At 43.5% G+C, this 22,290-nt stretch overlaps 1 protein-coding gene across 1 annotated transcript; it reads right to left on the bottom strand.

Moving 5' to 3' along the window:
- Positions 1-831: 831 nt before the first annotated feature.
- FRMD8 (FERM domain containing 8) lies at positions 832-21,464 on the bottom strand. Its single transcript, XM_069965498.1, has 11 exons — positions 21,264-21,464; positions 17,442-17,526; positions 13,685-13,852; positions 13,498-13,599; positions 9,519-9,577; positions 8,423-8,589; positions 7,411-7,623; positions 7,174-7,297; positions 5,037-5,180; positions 4,041-4,224; positions 832-1,478 (listed from the first exon to the last, which is right to left on the bottom strand). The coding sequence occupies exons 2-11, from the start codon at positions 17,524-17,526 to the stop codon at positions 1,369-1,371; spliced, it is 1,356 nt and encodes a 451-aa protein (XP_069821599.1). The 5' UTR covers positions 21,264-21,464; the 3' UTR covers positions 832-1,368.
- Between the last annotated feature and the right edge of the window lie 826 nt (positions 21,465-22,290).

Genomic DNA, 22,290 nt, shown 5'->3' with positions numbered 1-22,290 from the left:
GCTACAGATCTGTTACTGGATCTGTGAACAAAACAAGAAAACAAAATATCCTGTGTGTGGTGCCATGCTCCTGTTACCCTCTGTGTAAAAAACTTTCAATCTGACATATGTTGTAAGATTACAGTAGCATGCTATAAGCGGGAAAACAACTGATCCTCGGCATCTTTAGAGCAAGCTTCAAAATTTATTGTTATGCGCCGTACATTTTCCTGTGTGATATGCATATATCCATGCTGCTAGTTTCCAGATGGCAATCACATCAGCTTCTTTGTGACAGTGTGGCAGATGCGTCCTGCTCCCGCTCTCCAGCCACCACTGTATCTCCCACCCCTGCTCCTCCAGAGTGATTGACAGCTGAAGGAGTCAGGGTGGGTGGGGTACATACAGTGGGACGCATCTGTGAAAGGAAGAAGGTGAAGATGCCAGATCACAAGCAGCGCTGATGGGGAGTATGCACCGATTAGGTGATGGCATTTGGAAAGTGGCAGCATGAATATATGCATATCGTTGCTGTCATTTTCCCTTCTTTACATGGCTGCACAAACAATCCAGGGATTTATTGTACCATATGTAGGCACTGCAAACAAGTGCAGATCAGCATTCGGCTGTGTTCCTGCACAGCCCCATGTCGGTTCACATTGCATTTATTCTGTATGTTTGCTTTATACATCAGCAACCTTTCCAAAGGATCTAGGCACATACTACAGTGTACAGAAGCACACATCATATACAGTCCTGAAAAACTACTGAATGTGTGAATGTAGCCTTATTCTGCATTTAATTAAGACATGTTAAAAGAAAGCTACATTAAAAAAACACAACCCATAAAAGTCCATCGGTGTAGAGCAGTTTATTTTAGCATTCTTTATATGAAAAGCATTAGTGTACAAACTGCAGCTGCATTTCAGAATCAAGTGACTATTATCTTTACATAAAAAATTAGTGTACCAGGTCACTCAGAAATATCTCAATGCACGGGCCAGAATGGTGTCTATGATATATTGGCCTCTACTTTCTCAGTATAGATTCTCTTGACATCCTTTCATTGTACCAGGAAATGACTTGTGTATGACACAAAAAAGATGAAAGACTACTTCTAGAAAACTCAACTATACAGCTTGGTCATAGAGCAAATATTTTTGCTTTACAGAAATGAAGGCACTTTGTACATAGGAAAATAGGACTTTCCAGAGTAGATGCTCGATGCTGGCAACCTTGAAGGTCCATCCCTTTGGACATGGCAGTGAAATCATTAGGCACATGTGTTAAAGTTTTACATTTTTGGCTTGGTCCATACAGTGGATATTAACGGTTCAGTGCTTCAGAAGTCTATTTGGTCTTTGGTTTTCCAGTCTATCACAGTTAAGGTCAGCTCTGTGTGTGGGTATCCGAAGGCTGCACAGAAGCATAACCATGAGAAGACTGTCGGCTGAAAAATGACGCCGCTCTCTTAGGCTTTACACGTTTGATTTCAGTACCTGAAAGGAAAAGGAAGTCAGAATTGATATCAAAATGACCTGTATAATGTTTGTAATTATTAAACCACAGCTCCACCTAATGGTTGGCCGACATTCAGGAGCTACAAGTATAGCTTCTCAGACAACCGCCCAGCTGTCATATACAACAAATGAGTTATTATAAAGCAATAGTGTTCAAGATCTCTCCACACGAAAAGGGTTTTCTGGCTTATAGTGTCCCCACCACAGCGATCTATCAAACGATTTCATTGGCTGGGATCTAGGCTGAGTGTCTTCAATCTAAGATGCTGCAGCAAGAAGGTGAAAGTTAATGGGGTTGTCTGAAGAGCAGAAAGGTGAAAGTTAATGGGGTTGTCTGAAGAGCAGAAAGGGTCTTACCTGTTCTGCTCCCCAGGCAGTCTCAGAAGTATACCTTCTGAGACAAGGGTCGGGTCCATGTTGAGAGCATCACATCGTCACAACATCAGGCAGCTACTGGACATCGTGAATGGATTCTGTGGCAAATTGTAGGTAATATCCACACCAATTTAATCTTGTGAATTTACCCTTAAAAAGTAACCATTGCCAACATTGGCAACTGTATTCCATGCTAACGGCACCTCCTGCAGTAGCTACTGGACCTTCAGGCTCCTCTGTTATGCGATCACACAAGCTTGCAGGGCTGCAGTTCTCTGCCGGTCACAATCCAACATTTTGGCTGGGGTTCTCCTTTAAAGCCACAGTAATCATATTATCAAAACGGATCACCCTTAGCGGATCTGCACATTCATGTTCATGTAGTAGTTGGCAGAAGTAGCTGTGGAGCAAATAGAGCTTAACCCCTTAAGGTCAAAGCCAATTTTCATTTTTGCTTTTTCCACTTTATGTTTAAAAGTCCATAGCGCTTGCATTTTTTCACCTAGAGACCCACATGAGCACTTATTTTTTGCGAAACCAATTGTACTTTGCAAAGACAGGCATAATTTTTCCATAAAATATGCTGCGAAACCGGAAAAAAAATAATTTGAGCTGTTAAATTGAAATAGAAAATGAATTTGTTTTGATTTTGGGGAGTTTTGCATTTACGCCATTCGCCCTATGGTAAAACTGACTTGTTATGCATGTTCCTCAAGTCGTTACGATTACAATGATATGTAACATGTATAACTTTTATATTATCTGATGGCTTGTAAAAAATTCAAACCATTGTTAACAAATATATGTTCCTTAAAATCGCTCTCTTCCCAGGCTTATAACGCTTTTATCCTTTGGTCTAAGGGGCTGTGTCAGGTGTAATTTTTTGCGCCATGACATGTACTTTCTATCTGTACCTTGATTGCGCATATACGACTTTTTGATCGCTTTTTATTTAATTTTTTCTGGATTTAATGCGACCAAAAATGCGCAATTTTGCACTTTGGAATTTTTTGGCGCCGACGCAGTTTACCGTGTGAGATCAGGAATGTGACAAAAAAAAAAGGTTGGGCAATTACGCACACGGCGATACCAAATATGTTTGTTTATTTATTTATATTTATAAAATGGTAAAAGGGGGGTGATTTGGACTTTTATAAGGGGAGGGGATTTTTTATTAATTAAAAAAACATTTTTACATGAACTAGAAGCCCCCCTGGGGGACTTGTATATACACAGCACTGATCTCTCATAGAGATCAATGCTGTGTATATACACAGCAATGATCCATCAGATCGGTGATCCATTGCTATGGCCTGCTGCAGGCCATAGCAATCTATTGCAGAGCCGGGATCAGCGTCATTGCGACGCTGAGGCCCAGCACGGGCAGAAGAACGGATCTCCGTCCCACTAGACACCAGGGACAGGGATAGCAAAGCCTCTAAATGCAGCTGTCAGGTTTGACAGCTGCATTTAGAGGCTTAATTAGCCGACGCGGCAACGGGACCCGCGCCGGCTAATAGAGGCACTGCCCGGCTGTACATATCAGCCGGGAGCGATGCCGTTCAGAGTGGGATCCCGGCGGGACCCCTCTCTGAACACCCCCCGCGGCACCATGACGTATCAGATACGTCATGGGTCGCTAAGGGGTTAAGGGGTATATTGAGGGCAAATTTCTGAAATTGGGTTTGGGCTGCTGATTGAGCACCCCGACATGAACTATAGCTGTACCCCCCTCACATCCAGTGCAAGTGTAGTGCTGGTCTCTATTTCTTATAGACTGACAGAAGAAAAACCTACACTCACCTGCCACCGCTGTTCACCTGGGCCTGCTGAGCAGCACTGTGAACATGGTGGGGAAACGAGGAAGGCAAGTATATATATTTTTTTTTCTTTTATTTTACAGAATTTGTGTACTTTTTTGAGCTGGATATTATGACTAATTACAATTACAGTAGTCTAACAAGTAGTGTTCAATGAGTTGCTCTCCACTATATATTAAAAGGGGAACTACCAGCAGGTTAGACAAATCTAACCTGCTGATAGTTACCCTTTAACTTAAATGTTAGGAAACTGAGTAGCTTTTAAATAACCTATAAATGTAGCTGCACTTGACTAAACAGATGCATAGCCATTACTGTGTTTCCTTCCTGCTAGCTTCTGACTTACCATCATCAACATAATCTATTGTAGTAAGGTTTTTAATGCGATTACACAAGACACTTTCCTGTCTGCGTAGCTTGCTGCGTTTCTCAGGACCTTGTGAGTTCCCCTGCATAGGTTCTGGAGAAGGCAAGTCAATCCCTTGACTGAGCTCAATACAAAACTCAATCAAGCCACTCATCAGCTCAGCCTGTAATAAAGAAACATATTGTCAGCTATTTTACTAAGGTTATACTTAGGTTAAACTAAGGTTATACTAAATACACTGAAGTTAGCAGAGAACTTTAAAGCGGCACTATCAGCAGGTTCTGGCCAATTAACCTGCTATAGCTTTTTACCAAATGATGGCAGTGCTGTTAATCGTTTTTTTCTGTGTTATTGCATTGTGGAGCTTGGGGCTAATTGCTGATATGCTAATGCCTGGCTTAGGAGAATTATGGGCATCGCCCTTCCACCTGAAGCACCCCATCGGCCCGCCCCCTCCCATTGTGCCTACTAAGGCCTCTAGTTACTGCGCATGTGCAGGGAAGATGTCCAGTCTAAGGGCCCTATTCTACCGGACGATTATCGTTCGCATAATCGTTAACGATTAACAATCTCAAACGGCCCCTATTGCGAAAGACCTGAAAACGTTCACTCATTTCCATGGAACAATAATCATTACTTATGATCGTATTTGCAATAGTTTTTTCTTCGCTATTGCGTTCGTATCTACAGCGAACGACGTCTTATTCAATGCGAACGATTTGCGAACGAGCAACGATAAAAATAGGTTCAGGTCTTATAAAGCAATCAACGATTTCTCGTTCGGTCGTTAATTGTTAACTGTATTTCAACCGAACGATTATTGTTTAAATTCAAACGATTTAACTATAATCTGAACGATAATCGTCCGGTGGAATAGGGCCCTAAGACGGGCTGCTTCCCGTGCAAGCGTGATTCTCCGAAGAATCCTGCAGCAGCACCGTTTTTAGCATCTCGGAGGTGCTCAAGCATCAATACCTGCTTAGAATATATTTTCAGCAACTTATTTACTGGTGTTCCTTCATTGTCTCCATCAAACTCAAGCCACAGAATGTGTTCTTCCTCGTCTGGAAATGTGTGATCCCAAGACAGCTCTGTAAACTTTAAACTTAGAAGAACGTGCTGGAAGACAGGCAAATACACAACTCATTGTAGCTGACGGTCCTGAATATGGCATAATATACAATATAAACAGTTGTGACTTATTCCTGTATATTTTTCTTTAAAGTGACACTGTCACCCCCTTTGTGCATTCTGACATCTCTACACAAGTGTAAAGGGTAAATTTAGCGTTTTTCATACCTTATTTCATATCATAAGTCATGGTGTTTGTTCAAGTAAAAAGTGACCTTTTAACAACTGCAGATTGTATTAAGTGGGCGTGGCCTCGCTGCATTAGCACCACTTAGCCCCGCCCACAACAGCACCGTTGCGCCCCCCCCCCCCCCCCCCCCCCCCCCCCCCGACGTCCATTGGTTGGCCGACGTAAAAGGGGTGGGGTCTAGGCCTTCCGGCCAGCCTGTTCCAATGGCCGTCGAGTGGGCGGGACCAACTGTTGTGTTGTGGGTGGGGCTAAGTGGTGCTAATGCAGTGAGGCCCCGCCCACTTAACACAATCTGCAGTTGATAAAAGGACACTTTTTACTTGAACAAGCACGTATGATATAGAATAAGGTATGAAAACCGCTAAATTTACCCTTTACACCTGTGTAGAGATGTCAGAATGCACAAAGGAGGTGAACTTTAACACTACTGTAATTAATCCTGATATCACTATGTTTATGGATTGTATGATCACATACAGCATCATCACTGTGTTGGTCATTGTGAGCAGGTATCAGCAGCTGCTAGACTTCAAGACACACATATTTATTACTTTATCATGGAAAGTAATTAAACAGCTTCCTGCAGCCCTATGTAACCCTTTATGCTAAAGACTACAAGTGCTCTATTAGATTTAATTTACTCTTTGTCCATGTTTTGTTTTTTTCATATGCCAATGATTAAAGTGATCACTCCTATACTACCGGTATCCACTGCTTACTCTTTACTAGGTTTATTATTTACCTATTTACATGCAGACTATGCCACCCGGGTACTTACTTACATATTTTTCCACAGCAACGTTGAAAAAGACCCTGGCCTTACAAAGTTTCCATTAAATAGCTACTAGTGTGGTACTAAATGTTGTATATATATCTGGATTTGCCCTTTGCACGCTGTCAATAAACTTTTGCATAAAAAAAGAGTGCTATGGAGTCTTCTATTACAGTTTAAACCAGTCTGTGATAAGCACCTACCATCTACACCGGTTGTGCTCCCCTATCTCTTCCTTTGTATCCACAGAATAGACCAATAACTGAAAGGCGGAATTCCAACATCTCCAGCTGATCACTAAAAACTTACACAAATGTACAAAGATTCTGGCTTCCATACACTGTTAGGCCATGTTCACAAAGTGTTAAAACAATGTCTGTTGTTTTACATGTTCCTGTGGCCGTTACGGCCGTATTATTTTGTTTAGGTATGCCTACAATCAAATCACCATTGAAGTCTATGCAATGTACGGCTGTCAGAACGTCCATACATTGCGTGAACAACAGCCATTGTTCACACTCTAGTGGCCGCAAATAATTGGCAAGTCAATTATTTGTGCAGCCATATTGAACAACAGCCATTTTTGAACACATTGTGTAAACAACGGCCATTGTTCCCCTAATGCAGTGCATTATTTTAAGGCAAGAACGGACATTCTTTTCTTAATAAAAAAAAACACTGTGTGAACATTGCTTAGAGGGTAACTATAATATTTTCGAGGCAGCAGGATACGCTGTAAAAAAAACCCTGCTGCACCGCCAATGCAGGCACGCTCCAGGTACAGATTTCTTCCAGCAGTGTTTTTGATTGCAATGAAAAGCTGCACTGCTGGAAGAAATCTGTATCTGGAGTGTGCCTGAATCGGGAGCGATGCAACAGGTTTTTTCACAGCGTTTCCTGCCACCCGCAAATTATTATAGTTACCCTTTAACATCTGGCCATTGCAGCTATGTCGATTAGCTACTGGCGGCCTATCCCGACTTCCTATATCTTGCTAGATGACAAAAGTAATAAAATACCTTTTCCTTGCGATCTATGACAGACACGCCTTCCATATTTATAGCTACTGACACAGTTTTACGTCCATTTCTGTTGAGGAAACTTTGAGTGGGCTTGTCCACTTCTCCATGGAAAAAAGCACATCTAAGAATGAAATCAAGGCAACTTTATTTTGTTTGACTTGGATGGATGGATGCATACATACATCAAATGACAGATTCCTGATGCATGCAGTTATTTCTCTGTATCATACATACCCATAGTAAGGAAGCTCATGGCACTTCTTCAGATACTCTCTGTAAGTAGTTACATCCCCATCTTCAGCTGTAACATTTTCTGTAGCTGCTTTATATGTATTCACCAGAGTCTCTTCAAAGCTTACTTGCCGATTTCCTCTATTCCTAAATGCAGTTAGTATCCCCATCTTCTTTTTACATAAATATGAAGGAAGAAAGGACTGAAGCTTTGGCCTGTAAGAGCAGCAGTAACAAAAATAAATCAAGCAATCCTGCAAGAACACATTCTGCATAAAGTGAGAAATATATATTAAAGTTATATTGTCACCCCCCCATATATATATGCCGTCCTCAGCACCATTTAGAAGTTTACATGCTGCACAGTTCATATTTACTTGAATAAAACATGTCTTTGTTGTCCTTCTGGCCATAAATGCTTTTTGTTATTGGTGGACAGTGTCATCTGGGCGGGGCTTCACAGGGGTAACGCCCCTGTCTTCCCACCTACATTGGCGTAGTAGTCCCCACCCCCTTTATGACATCATCTGAATTGGTTGCTCCTACTCTGGTGGAGGTGGGAATTCATCTTCTGTGCCACAGGCGTGGTAAGAGCAAATGAGGATATGACAACGTCACGGCCCAGCTATGCCATAGAACATGGATCCCAGCCTCCACTGCAATCTAGACACAGAAGAGTAGATCCTCTCTGTCTCTCTCAAGCCACTCCCCACTACTCCCCTCTCCAGGGACTTGTATGGGCAGCTAAAATCTCATACTTCAGTGAGCTGATCCATCTAGAGACACTGACGGACTCAAGTAGTTTTTGCAGAATGATAAATTTAGGAGGGAAAGAGCACCAAGAAAGTAGCCTGGTAAGTGGAGAATGTAAAACTTACACACTTATTGCACTTAAAAATCTTACATTTGTCTGCACTACTGATTTATGCACTTTGTTGAAGTTGTAGAACACATGAGCATTAATGGTGGATATAAAATCACATGATACTATGAATACAGAAGTATAATACCATACCTTAGCGTGGAGGGTGTATGTTTTTCTTGGCTATATGGCCCCATCTCCAAACAGCAAGACAGACCACCCAAGAGTTCACAGTCTTCTATATCACATGGATACCTGCCTTCCAGAACATTGTATTTTGCCTCCTCATACAGCAAACGCAATATTCCCTCATCTGAAATCTGCACAAATATTGAAGTCAAGTTGATTAAGCCAGGCCCAGAAGTCAACTCAATTTCTAGTTACTTTTAGGGCTACAAAGCCCACAACTAGGCAACTAAGCAATGAACCACTTAGATCAGTGAAAATATACTTTCACACTACCTTGTCATCGCCGGCGCATACATTATGTTGGTAAGGTCTATTTTTTAACCTACCACCAGATTCCTGCCATCTGCAATATGCAAATCGGTCCTCTCCATGCATTGGAGATGGGCCTGGTGCCCCCAGTGTATCAATATCCCCTCTGTGACGCAGCTCCCTTACAATTAAGTTTGGCTGCATCACAAAGGGGAGGGATATTGGTACACTGGGGGGGCCGGGCCAGTCTCTAGTGCATAGAGAGAGCAGATTTGCATATTACAAACCGGCGCTGATGGCGGGAACCTGGAGGGGGATGTAAAAAAAATACACAGCAACATCACATGTACAAGCTGTCAAGGTAGTATATAAAATGTTTTCAATGATCAAAGTGGTTCATTCACTTTAAAGGGGAAGGTTAGACAAATTTAACCTACTGATAGCCTTCTATTCCGCACAGGGCGCCAGGTATGTGTGTTCTCTTCATCCTCTGCGCCGTTCCCGTCCCCGTCCCGTTAGCTCAGTAATCCTCGGTACAGAGACATACCTTCCTCCTCGGTGCCCTGTGCAATAGGGGGCTATCAGCAGGTTAGATTAGTCTAACCTGCTGAAGGCAGTATTTTTAAAGGGGAACTATCAGCAGTTAGACGACTCTAACCTGCTGATATGTCCCTATTGCACACAGGGCACAGAGGAGGAAGGTATGTCTCTAGACCAAGTTAGATTTGCCTAAGCTCCTGATAGTTCCCCTTTAAAAATACTGCCAAAAAAAAAGTGTAGCGCAGAAAAGCAAAGAATAAATTCAACTCACCTGAAGTTCTCTACTTTTGGGAAAGAAAATATTTCTGCGAAACTGGAGTGTAGGTTCATCTGAGATAAAAGAAAAAAATAAGACTTTAAGGAAAATGCATTGCAGATAAATCTAACCTGCCTTTATTTTTCTATTACACATGGGGCGCTGAGGATGAAGGTATCTTATCTCCATCCTTGGCGCAGTTTCCAGTTTAATGTCTGGTAAGGCCGTTTGGAGCAGTGGAGGTAGGGCTACAGCTCTCAGAGCTCCGATCGTCCCCCGGCCGGCCTCTTCTTATAGTGATCAGTGGTGCAGACGGGATCGGTGCTCTGGGAGAGGTAGCCTAATCCCCAGTACTCTAAACGGCCTTACTAGACACAGTATTAAACTGAAAACTGCATGGAACTGGCCCAGAGGATAAAGGTAAGGGACTTAGGGTGGTATTACACAGGCCGATGGGGGCCCGATAATACCTGTAAATGAGCGCTAGATCAGCGCTCGTTTACTGGGCCTATTACAAGGCCCGATAATCGTCTAACAAGGGCTGCAAGGACATCGTTACTGATGTCCTTGCAGACCTTGCTTTAACTATATACTTTACCTATCCACGCTCCGGGGCTGCTTCTATGGTCCGCTTCTCTCACGCGCTCTAGCTTCAGAGCGGCCTGTCAGCTGACAGGCCACTCAGCCAATGACAGACCGCGGCAGTCCCAGCCTGTGATTGGCTGAGCGACCTGTCAGCTAACAGGCCGTTCTGAAGCTAGAGCGCGTGGGACCCGGGGAGAAGTGGACCGCAGGAGCAGCCCTGGAGCGTGGATAGGTAATGTATATAGTCAGTCGCCGGCCGTGCACCGCTATTACACGTAGCGATGCGCGGTCAGCGCCCGACAATTATAGGTTCTAACCTATATCAACGATCAGCCGATGAAAACGATCTGCTGATCGATGTCTTTATTACATGGAGCGATAATCGGCCGAATTGGGCCGATTATCGTTCCGTGTAATAATACCCTTAGGGAGTGCGCAATAGGGAGCTGTCAGTAGGTTAGATTCAACTAACCTGCTGATAGTTTCCTTTAAAGGAAACTCTTATTACACTTAAATGCTTTAGGGATTAGATCATGGAAGAGAAAAAAAATTACTCAGGCTAAAGCTATTTGTCTAACCAAAGCTTTCATAGAAAGGCTTTGAATGGCACAATATGGGCAACCTCAGACTTCCTTATCTTCTGATTTCACTTTTTTTGGCAGACAACTCAGTCAAGTGTCATAAATCTCAGACTTGCAAATTTTTACTTTTGAAAAGCTGAGGGTAAAAATAAAGCTGCATAAAATAACCACTAAGGTTGCATGTTGTGAGTGACATGCTACAGGAAACTTCACAACCAAAGGCTCTGACCAGTGTGGACTCCTTACTTACACAACAGTCACTGACATTTTGTTAAAGGGGTACTCCAGTAACAAAAATACTTTAAAATCAACTAATAAAATTATCTGAAAACAGAATTCTCACTGGTGTACCCTTTACGATACATAAAAAAGATCATAAGCAGCTGCAGGGAAAGTTAATTACTGTCCCAAACTACATCCATCATATGATAGTATAACGATTGCTCTAAAAACACACAAAGTGCGCTTTGGACATATACACTCTTTGAGGGTACCTTCACACGTAGAGAAATCCGCTGCAATACTTATTACTATTAAAGCCTATGATACTCCATTGCAGCAGATTTTCATAGTCTTGTAAAATATATTGCTGCTGTGATGTTAAAGGGAATCTTCCAGCTGCAATTTAAATTTAGGCTATGTTCTCCAACAGTATTTTTGCTCGTTATTTTGCAACCAAATCCAGGAGTGGATTTAAAACACAGAAGGGCTATGCTAACACACTGCTGAAATTTAGTGAATGGCCGCCATTTAATGGCAAATAATCATTATTTCAAAACAACAATAATAATCATTATTTCAAAACAACAATGGTTGTTTAGTGAATGGCCGCTATTTAATGGCAAATAATTATTATTTCAAAACAACAATGGTTGTTTGAAAATAACTGCAATTATTTGTCATTTAAAGGAGTGCTCCAGCGTGGGGGCACTTTTTTTGGGGGACCGGGGAGGAGGTGGCTGAAATAAAAGACGTCCACTTACCTCCCCGGTTCCAGCGGCGGGTCCCGCATCACGGCGCTCCGGTCCCCGGCCGCTTCCGGGTGTCAGACGCAGCCCGAGATGCTACTCCTCAGGGCCGCTCAGCCACTCAGTGAAGGAGGTGGGATCCGAGCGGACTTCAAACGGATCCCGCCTCCTTCACTGAGTGGCTGAGCGGACCTGAGACGTCACGTCTCGGGCCCGTGTCAGACACCCGGAAGCGGCCGGGAACCGGGCACCGAAGCGCAGTGATGTGGGACCCGCGATGGAACCGGGGAGGTAAGTGGACGTCTTTTATTTCAGCCACCTCCTCCCCGGTCCCCCCCAAAAAAGTGCCCCCACGCTGGAGTACCCCTTTAATGACGTCCATCCACTCAATGTCAACACTGTGGGAACAAAGCCTTAAAGGGGTAGTGCGGCGGTAAACATTTATTTACAAAATAACACACATTACAAAGTTATACAACTTTGTAATGTATGTTATGTATGTAAATGGCCCCCTTCCCCGTGTCCCCCCCCCAAGCTAGACCTGGAAGTGTGGTGCATTATACTCACCGCATCTCGTGTCGACCCCCGTCCGCCATCTTGTGAATGACTTCATCTTCGGGAGGCCTGCCGAACTGCTCCATCCGTCCCTAGCGCCGGCCCCCCCTCTACCGCGTCACCAGCTGCTCAGCCGCGATTGGCTGAGCACAGTTATGCTCAGCCAATCGCGGCTAAGCAGCTAATAACGCGGCATAGGGGGGCCGGCATGAGGGACGGATGAAGCGGTTCGGCGGGCCTCCCGCAGGGGGCCATTCACATACATAACACACATTACAAAGTTGCATAATTTCGTAATGCGTGTTATTTTGTGAATAAATGTTTACCGCCGCACTACCCCTTTAATGGTAAATCGTCATTGCAGTGGATTTCACTGCAAGAAACTTGCAGCGTAAAAAATCTGCTGCAGTACGATATGTGCAAATGTACCCTAAAGGGGTTGTCCAGAATTAGAAAACTCATGGCTTCTTTCTTTTATAAACAGCAACACTCTTGCTCTCAGTTTGGATGTGGTTTAGCAGCATGGTTTCATTGAAGTCAATATTAATACCAAACACAACCTGTTGTGGTTTTGTAATTCTGGAAAGCACGTCTGGAATATCCTGTATATTTGCCATGAGAAGAGCAGGCCCCTGCAAGTATACTTGTCACCCATCAATCACTGGTGACAAGGTTAGAAGGGGGGGGGGGTATTATTTATGCATTACACAGCGGATATATTATTCATTAGGATTCTTTGTCCTGGTGAGAGGTTAGTTCCCACACCAGGATGTATAATAACATCCTGGCTCCCAGTGCTCACCATCAAAACAGACAGGGGAAGTTGTGGCTGAACTGTCAGCTGACCGTTTAGTGTCACTGATACTAAACCCACAGTAGAGGTCTAGCAGCACTGGCATCAGAGGATCAGTAAAAATCCACCCATGGCTGTGATAATGGCGACTGAGAAAGAAATGCATGGCTATGTATTGCTCTCTCTGCAAGCTACTGACATAGTCCCATTGACTAATATTGGTATTGCAACTCATGTAGTAAAGAGTGACAGTGCCCATGTATAGTCTATTAGCCAAATGGAACAATGTTTTAATTATATGACAGACCTGTCCCCATGCTACACCACCTGTACACAATGCAGCAAAGTGTGATGACAGATCCACTTTCTAAATACTGCGTCATATTGCAAGATTCATTGAGCTTTGGTTTATTTATTTATAATCCGAGTCATGCTTTGGACAAAGCAACGCAGAAAACATGCGAGACCACTGAAAACATTATAATACCGAAAACTTTTTAATCATAATTTACCAAGGTGAAGATCTTCTACTGCACAGTTAGTGAAACGTGTCAGAAGATCATGCCACTGTCTACAGACTTTGTAGGGATGATGTTTTGGCTTCAGCTGTACCTCTGCAAAAGGGGAGAAAATAAACAGATTAGCAGTGACTAGAATAGATCTAGTTGTGCGAGATACTAATATTGTAAAGGGCCTTACCTAAAAATGGAGAAATAAGCCACAGGGCAAATACTTCCTGAGCAACATCAGGGAGGTGAAGAACTTCCAGAATTTTCCTGTGTAACTCATGTGCTGTTGTGGCTGAAAGTCCGTCCACTGTAAGTGGTATGGCACTATCATTTACCAGGTACACAATCACATCCACAGCTAAGGAGAAAGAACATGGGAAGATTTCAGGAACATTTCATCCTATTTTCACAATAGAACATAGATAGTTAATCAATTATGAAGTTATTTCCTAGGTTAAAATTCACACGGCGGGTACCATTGCAGGTAATACTCCCACCTTTCTTGGTGATGTGTTTAAAGGTTTGTATATAAAAGGCTTATATGAGAAGTTTTATAGTGACCATTAGTATAAATAAGAAATAAATAATTTGTAGTATCTTTTGACCGGTCAACAGACAGATGAAAAGTTACTGATCACACCAGGTCTCACTCCGGAAACCCGCTGCGATCCTAAGGATACAGTTGGGGGAGAGTTTGCTCGCTCCACTCCCCAGCAGATTAGACTTTATTGAATCAAAAGAGTCAAATTTGATTGACAGCGGGCGAGAGACTGCTGCGCACTCCCCTAGCCGTATCGCAGGATCACAGTGTGTCTTGGAGAGACAACTCGTGTGGTCAGTAACTTTTGACGTGTCTGATGACCTGTTAGACTTTATTACAAATGACACTTAAACACACTAATAATTTATTATTACTAACTAGAAAATGTACCCGGCGCTGCCCGGGTATAAAGTGTCAGTGTCCTGTATACCTGCAGGGTCGTATTTACCATTAGGCACCCATGGTCTGGTGCGTAGGGTAGCACCTTGCAGAGGGGCAGTACCCTCCCGTTCAGACTTGCCCGAAAATCTGGTGTCTTTTCGAGGGGGGTATGGCGGTATTGGTCTGGTATAGCGGTGTTATCCAGTCACAATATGGCGGTATTGGTCAGGTCTGGTATGGCAGTGTTATTGTCACAGTATGGCGGTATTGGTCAAGTCTGGTGTGGCGGTGTTCTCCAGTCACAGTGTGGCGGTATTGGTCAGGTCTGGTATAGTGGTGTTATCCAGTTACAGTATGGCGGTATTGGTCAGGTCTGGTGTGGCGGTGTTATCCAGTCACAGTATGGTGGTATTGGTCAGGTGTGGTATGACAGTGTTACCTAGTCACAGTATGGTAGTATTGGTCAGGTCTGATGTGGCAATGTTATCCAGTCACAGTGTGGCGGTATTGGTCAGGTCTGGTATGGCAGTGTTATCCAGTCACAGTATGGCGGTATTGGTCAGGTCTGGTATGGCAGTGTTATCCAGTCACAGTATGGCGGTATTGGTCAGGTCTGGTATGGCGGTGTTATCCAGCACAGTATGGCGGTATTGGTCAGGTCTGGTATGGCGGTGTTATCCAGCACAGTATGGCGGTATTGGTCAGGTCTGGTATGGCGGTGTTATCCAGTCACAGTATGGCGGTATTGGTCAGGTCTGGTATGGCGGTGTTATCCAGCACAGTATGGCGGTATTGGTCAGGTCTGGTATGACAGTGTTATCCAGCACAGTATGGCGGTATTGGTCAGGTCTCATGTGGCAGTGTTACCCAGTCACAGTTTGGTATACCTGTAGTGCCCTGTATATACATGTACTGTATAGATGGAGTAGGGGGTCCTGTATACATGTACTGTATAGATGGAGTAGGTTGCCCTGTATATACATGTACTGTATAGATGGAGTAGGGGGCCCTGTATATACATGTACTGTATAGATGGAGTAGGGGGCCCTGTATATACATGTACTGTATAGATGGAGTAGGGGGCCCTGTATATACATGTACTGTATAGATGGAGTAGGGGGTCCTGTATATACATGTACTGTATAGATGGAGTAGGGGGTCCTGTATATACATGTACTGTATAGATGGAGTAGGGGGTCCTGTATATACATGTACTGTATAGATGGAGTAGGGGGTCCTGTATATACATGTACTGTATAGATGGAGTAGGGGGTCCTGTATATACATGTACTGTATAGATGGAGTAGGGGGTCCTGTATATACATGTACTGTATAGATGGAGTAGGGGGTCCTGTATATACATGTACTGTATAGATGGAGTAGGAGGTCCTGTATATACATGTACTGTATAGATGGAGTAGGTGGTCCTGTGTATATATGTACTGTATAGATATGGAGTAGGGGGTCCTGTATACATGTACTGTATAGATGGAGTAGGGGGTCTACCAGTTATTACTGTGGATGTTGTGAGGCAGCTTCCCTAGCAACCATTGCTCCCTGTGAAAATGAAAGCAGTAATCCTATTGGTTGCTAAGGCTCCAACTGCCGTGTCTGCTGCAGCTAATTATATCACCTGTGTGTGCAGTGAGGAGATTTTCCCATTCATCTCTATGGGGCGCCGCTCTTCCCCCTCCCCCTTCTCTCCTGTACATCTGGCGGGGATGGGACCTTCGCTAAAACCTTCCTGGGCACCCAATGTATCTGTGTGCCAAATTTGGGGTCAAACGGTTCAGGCGTTTGGAAGTCTATTTAGGACAGACAGACAGACTTTGATTTTTATTATATAGATATAGATGGTCACTGTATCTTTTCATATAAGCCTGCATATATAAACCTTTGTCTCCTCCCAGATAACCTCTTCAAATAGAATGTCAACTGCAGAGGAGACATTTCAGCTTGCAGCAGATGAGGAGCCTGGAAAAGTCTCTGACTCTTTACAGCAGAGAATAAAAGTATTTTTCTACATCTTGGAAGCACAGCTGGATAATAGTCTTGTGTAATAGAAGACAGTGATCAGTCAGCTGATCGATGTCTGTCATTGTCTTTCAACATGTTAAAAGACAAACGACTAAGATAGCAATGATCTGCTGCCGTCGCTCTGAGGAATAGGAGCGGCGGCAGCAGACCACTGCTATCCTCTATGGGCTGTCCGAACGATCCAGTTTAAAACATAAATTATAGCTGACAGATTCCCTTTAACTATACCATCGGGTACATCATTCTATTACTTCAACCCTTGGATCTACTATGGTCTCTTTCCCTTCCTAATTGGAGATATTGTTCAGATATTCAGGACTGTCCACTCACCTTTTGTAAGTACTTACAATTGTGCCTATATACTTTTCCCTTCCTCCCTCCCCTCTGGCTATGTTCCTTCCTTTGTCTGTCTTGCATCACTTTTGTGTTCTTTCCTTTGTTTGTCTTGCATCACATTCAGTTCCTCTCTATCTAGGTTTTTTTCCTATGCTATATTACAAAACGACTAAAGAATTTTATCTGGATTTGCACGATGAGTTGTAACATCACTGCAGTAAAGTTGTGGGCTTTTTATTGTTATGTACTAGTACTAGTATACTTGACCTTTGATGTTGTGTAAGAATAAAAACTAAAATGTCATTGAAGAAAAACTAGAACAAAAAGCTTTGATTTTTTTCCTTTTCCAGTACAATGGGAATTTTGCTCATCTACATACTGCAGCAAGTATATTTTTGTGTCAGAGATGCTGTGGATTTATTGCACATTTTCCCCATTCACTACAAATTTGTACTGTTGCGGAAACCTGTGGATCCACAAAAAAATAAAAAAAAATCAAGTTCCATAAGTGTGTATTTTTAAAAACGATTGGGCATTTCTTCCAAACTAATTTACATAATACTAAGTGAAATTCTGTGCCTATTGGCTGCTAAGTGGCTGAGGAAGAAAATCCTTCAGATATCTGATTGTAATATGCAAATAATATACATACACCGTGCACCTGAAGAAGACACGCTGCCTCGTAATAGATGCAAGTCATTTATCGCTGATGGGGGTGATGTTCCACTTCTATCCATCTGAAAAAACAGGAGGGGGGGGGGGGGGGGGGGGGGAAATCACAAATATTTACTGTGACTGTTACTTAATACAAACTCTAAATTATAATCAAAAACAATCCAAATGCTGAATTAGCATTAGGCTATGTTCACACAACGTAAGTGCCGCGGTAATCACAGCCGTTGTTGCAACAGCCGTGATTTAGTGCAGTATTTAAGTTGTGCTGCAGGCTGAGGGAATCCTGACCGGAGTGTATACACTCTGGCCGGTATCCCTAGCGGCGCAGTAGAAAACAGACCTGTCAGTTTTCTGCATCCGTTATTCAATGAATAGCGGCCGCAGAAAACCCTGTCAGTGCCCACTATGTAGCAAGCGGCTCCGGCCACACACTCCATAGTGTGCAGTAAGGATACGGCAGGCATCTGTGCGTGCCCACATCAGAACTCAGCGGCGCTAAAGATCATCCGGCCTGCGGTATCGGCCGGGACAATCTTTTCTGAGACCGGCCTTATACTGAACAAATTTTTTCTCCCTTTCAAATCAAGTTATATAGAGTACTTATCAACTGCTGTATGTCCTACAGGACATGGTTTATTCTTTCCAGTCTGACACCGTGCTTTCTGCTGCCACCTCTGGGAACTGTCCAAAGTAGTGGCAAATCCCTATAGAAAACCTTTCCTACTTAATACAATTCCTGTTACGTACAGAGGGGGCAGCAGAGAGCACCATGTCAGACTGGAAATAAAACACAACTTCCTGCAGGGCATACAGCAGCAGATAAGTACTGGAAAACCTGACTTTTGAATAGAAGTTAATTACAATATCTATATAATTTTTTGACACCAGTTGATCTAAAAGAATAAAAAATAAAATTTAAGTTATCAGAGATTTTTTTCTCTCTGGCACCTCCCCTCAGCTCCAGTCGTCCCCTGGTCAGAGCTGAGAGGAGAAGCCAGGGAAACGCTCCGTGCAGAGCTATGGGCATCTAACAAGGCTTGTTATCAGGCATATACTGAGATAGGTTACAGCAAAGGGCTGCACAAACATTACTAGCAATGTCCATCCAGCCCTGGCCCTGCAATTATCGAGCTGTCTAATAAGCTAGGTAAGAGAGCACCAACCTAGTAGATCAGTGGTCGCTTGCAGCGTGGGTTGGCCTGTCTAATACAGTCTTTAGGGTTCTCTCAAAATGACTTGATACAAGCAAGCACCAATCTATTAGATCAGCTCTCGCTTGCAGCGTGGGTTGGCCTGTCTAACAGTCTTTTGGGTTTTTTTCAGAATTGCTTGATACAAGTGTCAATCTAGTAGACTGATGCTCATATAGGAATCCTTTATACAGGTTACACTTCACTATAATTGGCTGCACATCTCCTGTTTACATAGGGAGATGTGTGGCCAAACAACAATGGTTTCTTCTCCTGTATTAAAAAAAAAAAAAAAAAAGGCACAATCACCAACGAACATGCATCATTTGCACTGGTCTGCTTGGCCAATAGTGCCCTGTATAGTTGTGCCTCAAGTTTAAGTAGTCAAAACACAGAAATGTTGGGTAGCAGGTTGCACTGACACAATTTTCACTGAAATCAATGCCAATGAAGTTGAGCGTGCCCAAACATCTAATTTGTTTGAATACTTAGAGACAGTTGTGTGACAATCATTAGATGCCAAGTCGCAAAAAGGAGAAAGGATCTTCATGCTGTGTGACCAAAATTGCAGTGTATCTGTAGCTTAAAAAAGCCATTCATCTATCATAGTTACCAGAAATGTATACTTTCATGCTGGAATCACACATGGCAGGTTTTGTGCAAAACCAGATGTGGATCCAACAGGAAAGAAAAGGAGCAGACTTCCCAGCCTGCAGCCTGATGAGCAGAATGCAGATAGGTAAGCAGCGCTTCGCTTAGTTTCTTATGTAAATTCACCCATCTCTAATTACACAATCCACGTGTAAATCAATCTAAAGTTGCCTATAAAATGCACTAAGCGGACTTAAAAAAATGGGGGAGATTTATCAAACATGGTGTAAAGTGAAACTGGCTCAGTTGCCCCTAGCAACCAATCAGATTCCACCTTTCATTTTCAAAAGAATCTGTGAGGAATGAAAAGTGGAATCTGGTTGGTTGCTAGGGGCAACTGAGCCAGTTTCACTTTACAGCATGTTTGATAAATCTAGTAAAGGAGAAACTGCGGCAACTCACCGGTCTGTAGTGAATTCTTCTTTATTGATTCAACATTCTTGTACAGAAAGGCATCAGGGGGGTGAATGGGAGGACGTACACACGAACAGACAGTGGATTGCTATCCACTATCTGTCCGTGTGTACGTCCTCCCATTCACCCCCCTGATGCCTTTCTGTACAAGAATGTTGAATCAATAAAGAAGAATTCACTACAGACCGGTGAGTTGCCGCAGTTTCTCCTTTACTTTACTGGACTTTGTTTGATACTATTAAAGGGAACCATTCACCCCGTGGCCCCGGCAGAAACTGACATACAGTGACATAAAAGGTCAATATACTTACCACATCGCTCCCGGTCCCGTCCCGTATCCCGTTGTTGACACGGAGAAATTGCCGATTCTTCTTCTCGCGCCCATTATGGTAATGAGCGCCCCCGGGCCCTAAGTCCAGCCTTCTCCCCACCTCCGACACTTGATTGACGCCGGGTCTTCTTCCTCCTCATCTTCTTTCTTCTCACCGGATCCCGGGCAGGCGCCGTGACGGTCGTTTTCGGCGCATGCACAGTTCACAATTAAAGCGGCTCCGCAGCTTCACAGTTTACTGCGCGTGCGCCGATTGTCTCAAGCATGTATCCTGTTTACCGCGCAGGCGCAGAAGAGGTGACGAGACCATCGCAACGGCGCCTGCATGGGAATTCGTCAGAAGACGTCAATCAAGTTCCAGGAGGCGTGGATGGGCGGCGACGAGAAGAGGACCTCATGAATAAGTTGGACTCGTCCGTCGTTTTCTATGGACGTTGGACTCATCTCAGCTCATTACCATAATGGGCGCGAGAAGAAGAATCTGCGATTTCTCCGTGTCAACAACGGGATCCGGGACGGTACCGGGAGCGATGTGGTAAGTATATATAAGTTGACCTTTTATGTCACTGTATGTCAGTTTCTGCCGGGGGCCACGGGGTGAATGGTTCCCTTTAACTGTGTGCGTTCTGCTGAGCACCACCTGCTTTAATCACCCTTTCAGCTATTGGAACCCTGGACTCTCTGCTTGTTGTAGTAGTGCCGAGTGTTACTTTTTTTGTTTTGTGATGTTTGATAAATCTCCCCCAATAAGTTTAAATTTTTTTTTGTAATTTCCGTAATGTCCGTAGACAAAACAGATAGAATAGTTATAGGGGTCAGAGCGAGCGGGGCAGGTACTGACCTGTACAATAGAGAAAACTAAGCAGTTTTACCTAAAATGCACTGCATTTAAACAAATCTCCAAAAAGTTGCAAAATTGTGCTTTGCTTTTCCCAATTTAACCCCACAAACTTTTGTTTGTTCCACAATACATTCTGTTTATCTACAAAGTATAACTGCTCCTGCAAAAAACAAACTACAACAAAAAACAAGCTTGGATATGGATAGAAGAGCTTTGGGAGAGCTAAACACAACCCCAGCTCTTCTCTATATCAGAAATCCCCAGTAAGAGAGTCTACTCTGAACCAATATGAATGAAACGTGGCAGAGACCTACAATAGCTCCCCGCAGCCCAGGCTTATCGCTGCCTATATAACCCGATAGCGGCACTCACCTTATTGAAGAGTCCGTATCAACTCTCAGCTTTTGCTCCCCACTTTGGTATAACCAGGAAGCTGACATCACGAAGCCTTTACAGCCATCAACCAATAACAACGTGGTATCTGCGTTCCACGCCTCGCTGTGCTGGTGGAGCCGTCTAAGGCGTCAGCCAACAGTCAGGACGTCACCGCCCCCTTCCGGTCTGCGGGTACCAGGACTGTTATGGTAAGCGCCGCCTGTTCAGGATTCCAGCTCCAGCGCTGACTGGTGAGTGACGTCACCGCGCAGAACACAACAGTACATTGCGCATGCGTGGTGTCTGTTTCCCGCCTAATTCGTCTGGAATGTGTGGAAAGTTTCCAGGATACAGAGACTGAGAGGAAAATAACATGTGCCAGGCTGCGAGGTCACTTAAAGTGTATAGCTAATAATTAATGGCCATTTCCAAATCCTGGTGTAAAGAGGACTGCGGCGTTACTAAGGCATTAAAAGATAATAGTGGAGCAGAAAAACTCAGCAACGATATACCTGGCCCTGTCCAGCGGCCATCAAGTTAAGAAGAGGCGTATCACTAGTATGTTTGAATGTAGACACGGCCGTATTCCGATATACGACACCATAGTCTGTTATGCCCCACACCTTACCAATGATTTTATAAGAAGGCACATGGAGGTTGTTTCTGGTGGATTCGTGTGGTATCTGACAGTCACCCAGACCCTGACCAATCGAATTGTCATGCCCAGTGATGTTTCAGAAGTTATTTTTTAGAGAACAGTAAGGTTGGGTTCACACTGTGTTCTTGTAGTCCATTTAATATATACGTTTTATGGGATGCAATTGCATAAAATCTGTTTGGATCCGTTTTTTTCTTTCCTTTAGAGTACACAAATAGGTGGTGGACCATATTTTTGTGTACGTTAAAACTAACCATTTAAAGAGAAGTTATCACCTAAAACTCACTGTCCCTATTATCAAAGTATTATGTCTATCTATGTCTATGAAGATACAGACTGCCTTTGCAGTCTGTATCTTATACTTTA

Source organism: Dendropsophus ebraccatus, chromosome 4 (genome assembly GCF_027789765.1).
Source record: "Dendropsophus ebraccatus isolate aDenEbr1 chromosome 4, aDenEbr1.pat, whole genome shotgun sequence".
Taxonomy (NCBI): domain Eukaryota; kingdom Metazoa; phylum Chordata; class Amphibia; order Anura; family Hylidae; genus Dendropsophus; species Dendropsophus ebraccatus.
Note: the sequence above shows the minus strand (reverse complement) of the source record. Positions and strands in the feature narration are given on the sequence as shown.

Bases quoted from the DNA above. Each gene is read 5' to 3' on its own strand.
- FRMD8 (XM_069965498.1), bottom strand. From the start codon at position 17,526: ATGGATAGAAGTGGAACATCACCCCCATCAGCGATAAATGACTTGCAT. The intron at 13,853-17,441 runs GTATGTATATTA...CTTTCTCCTTAG, and splicing joins GTCTTCTTCAGGTGCACGGT to CTGTGGATGTGATTGTGTAC. The intron at 4,225-5,036 runs GTATTGATGCTT...TCTTTATTACAG, and splicing joins TGAAAATATATTCTAAGCAG to GCTGAGCTGATGAGTGGCTT.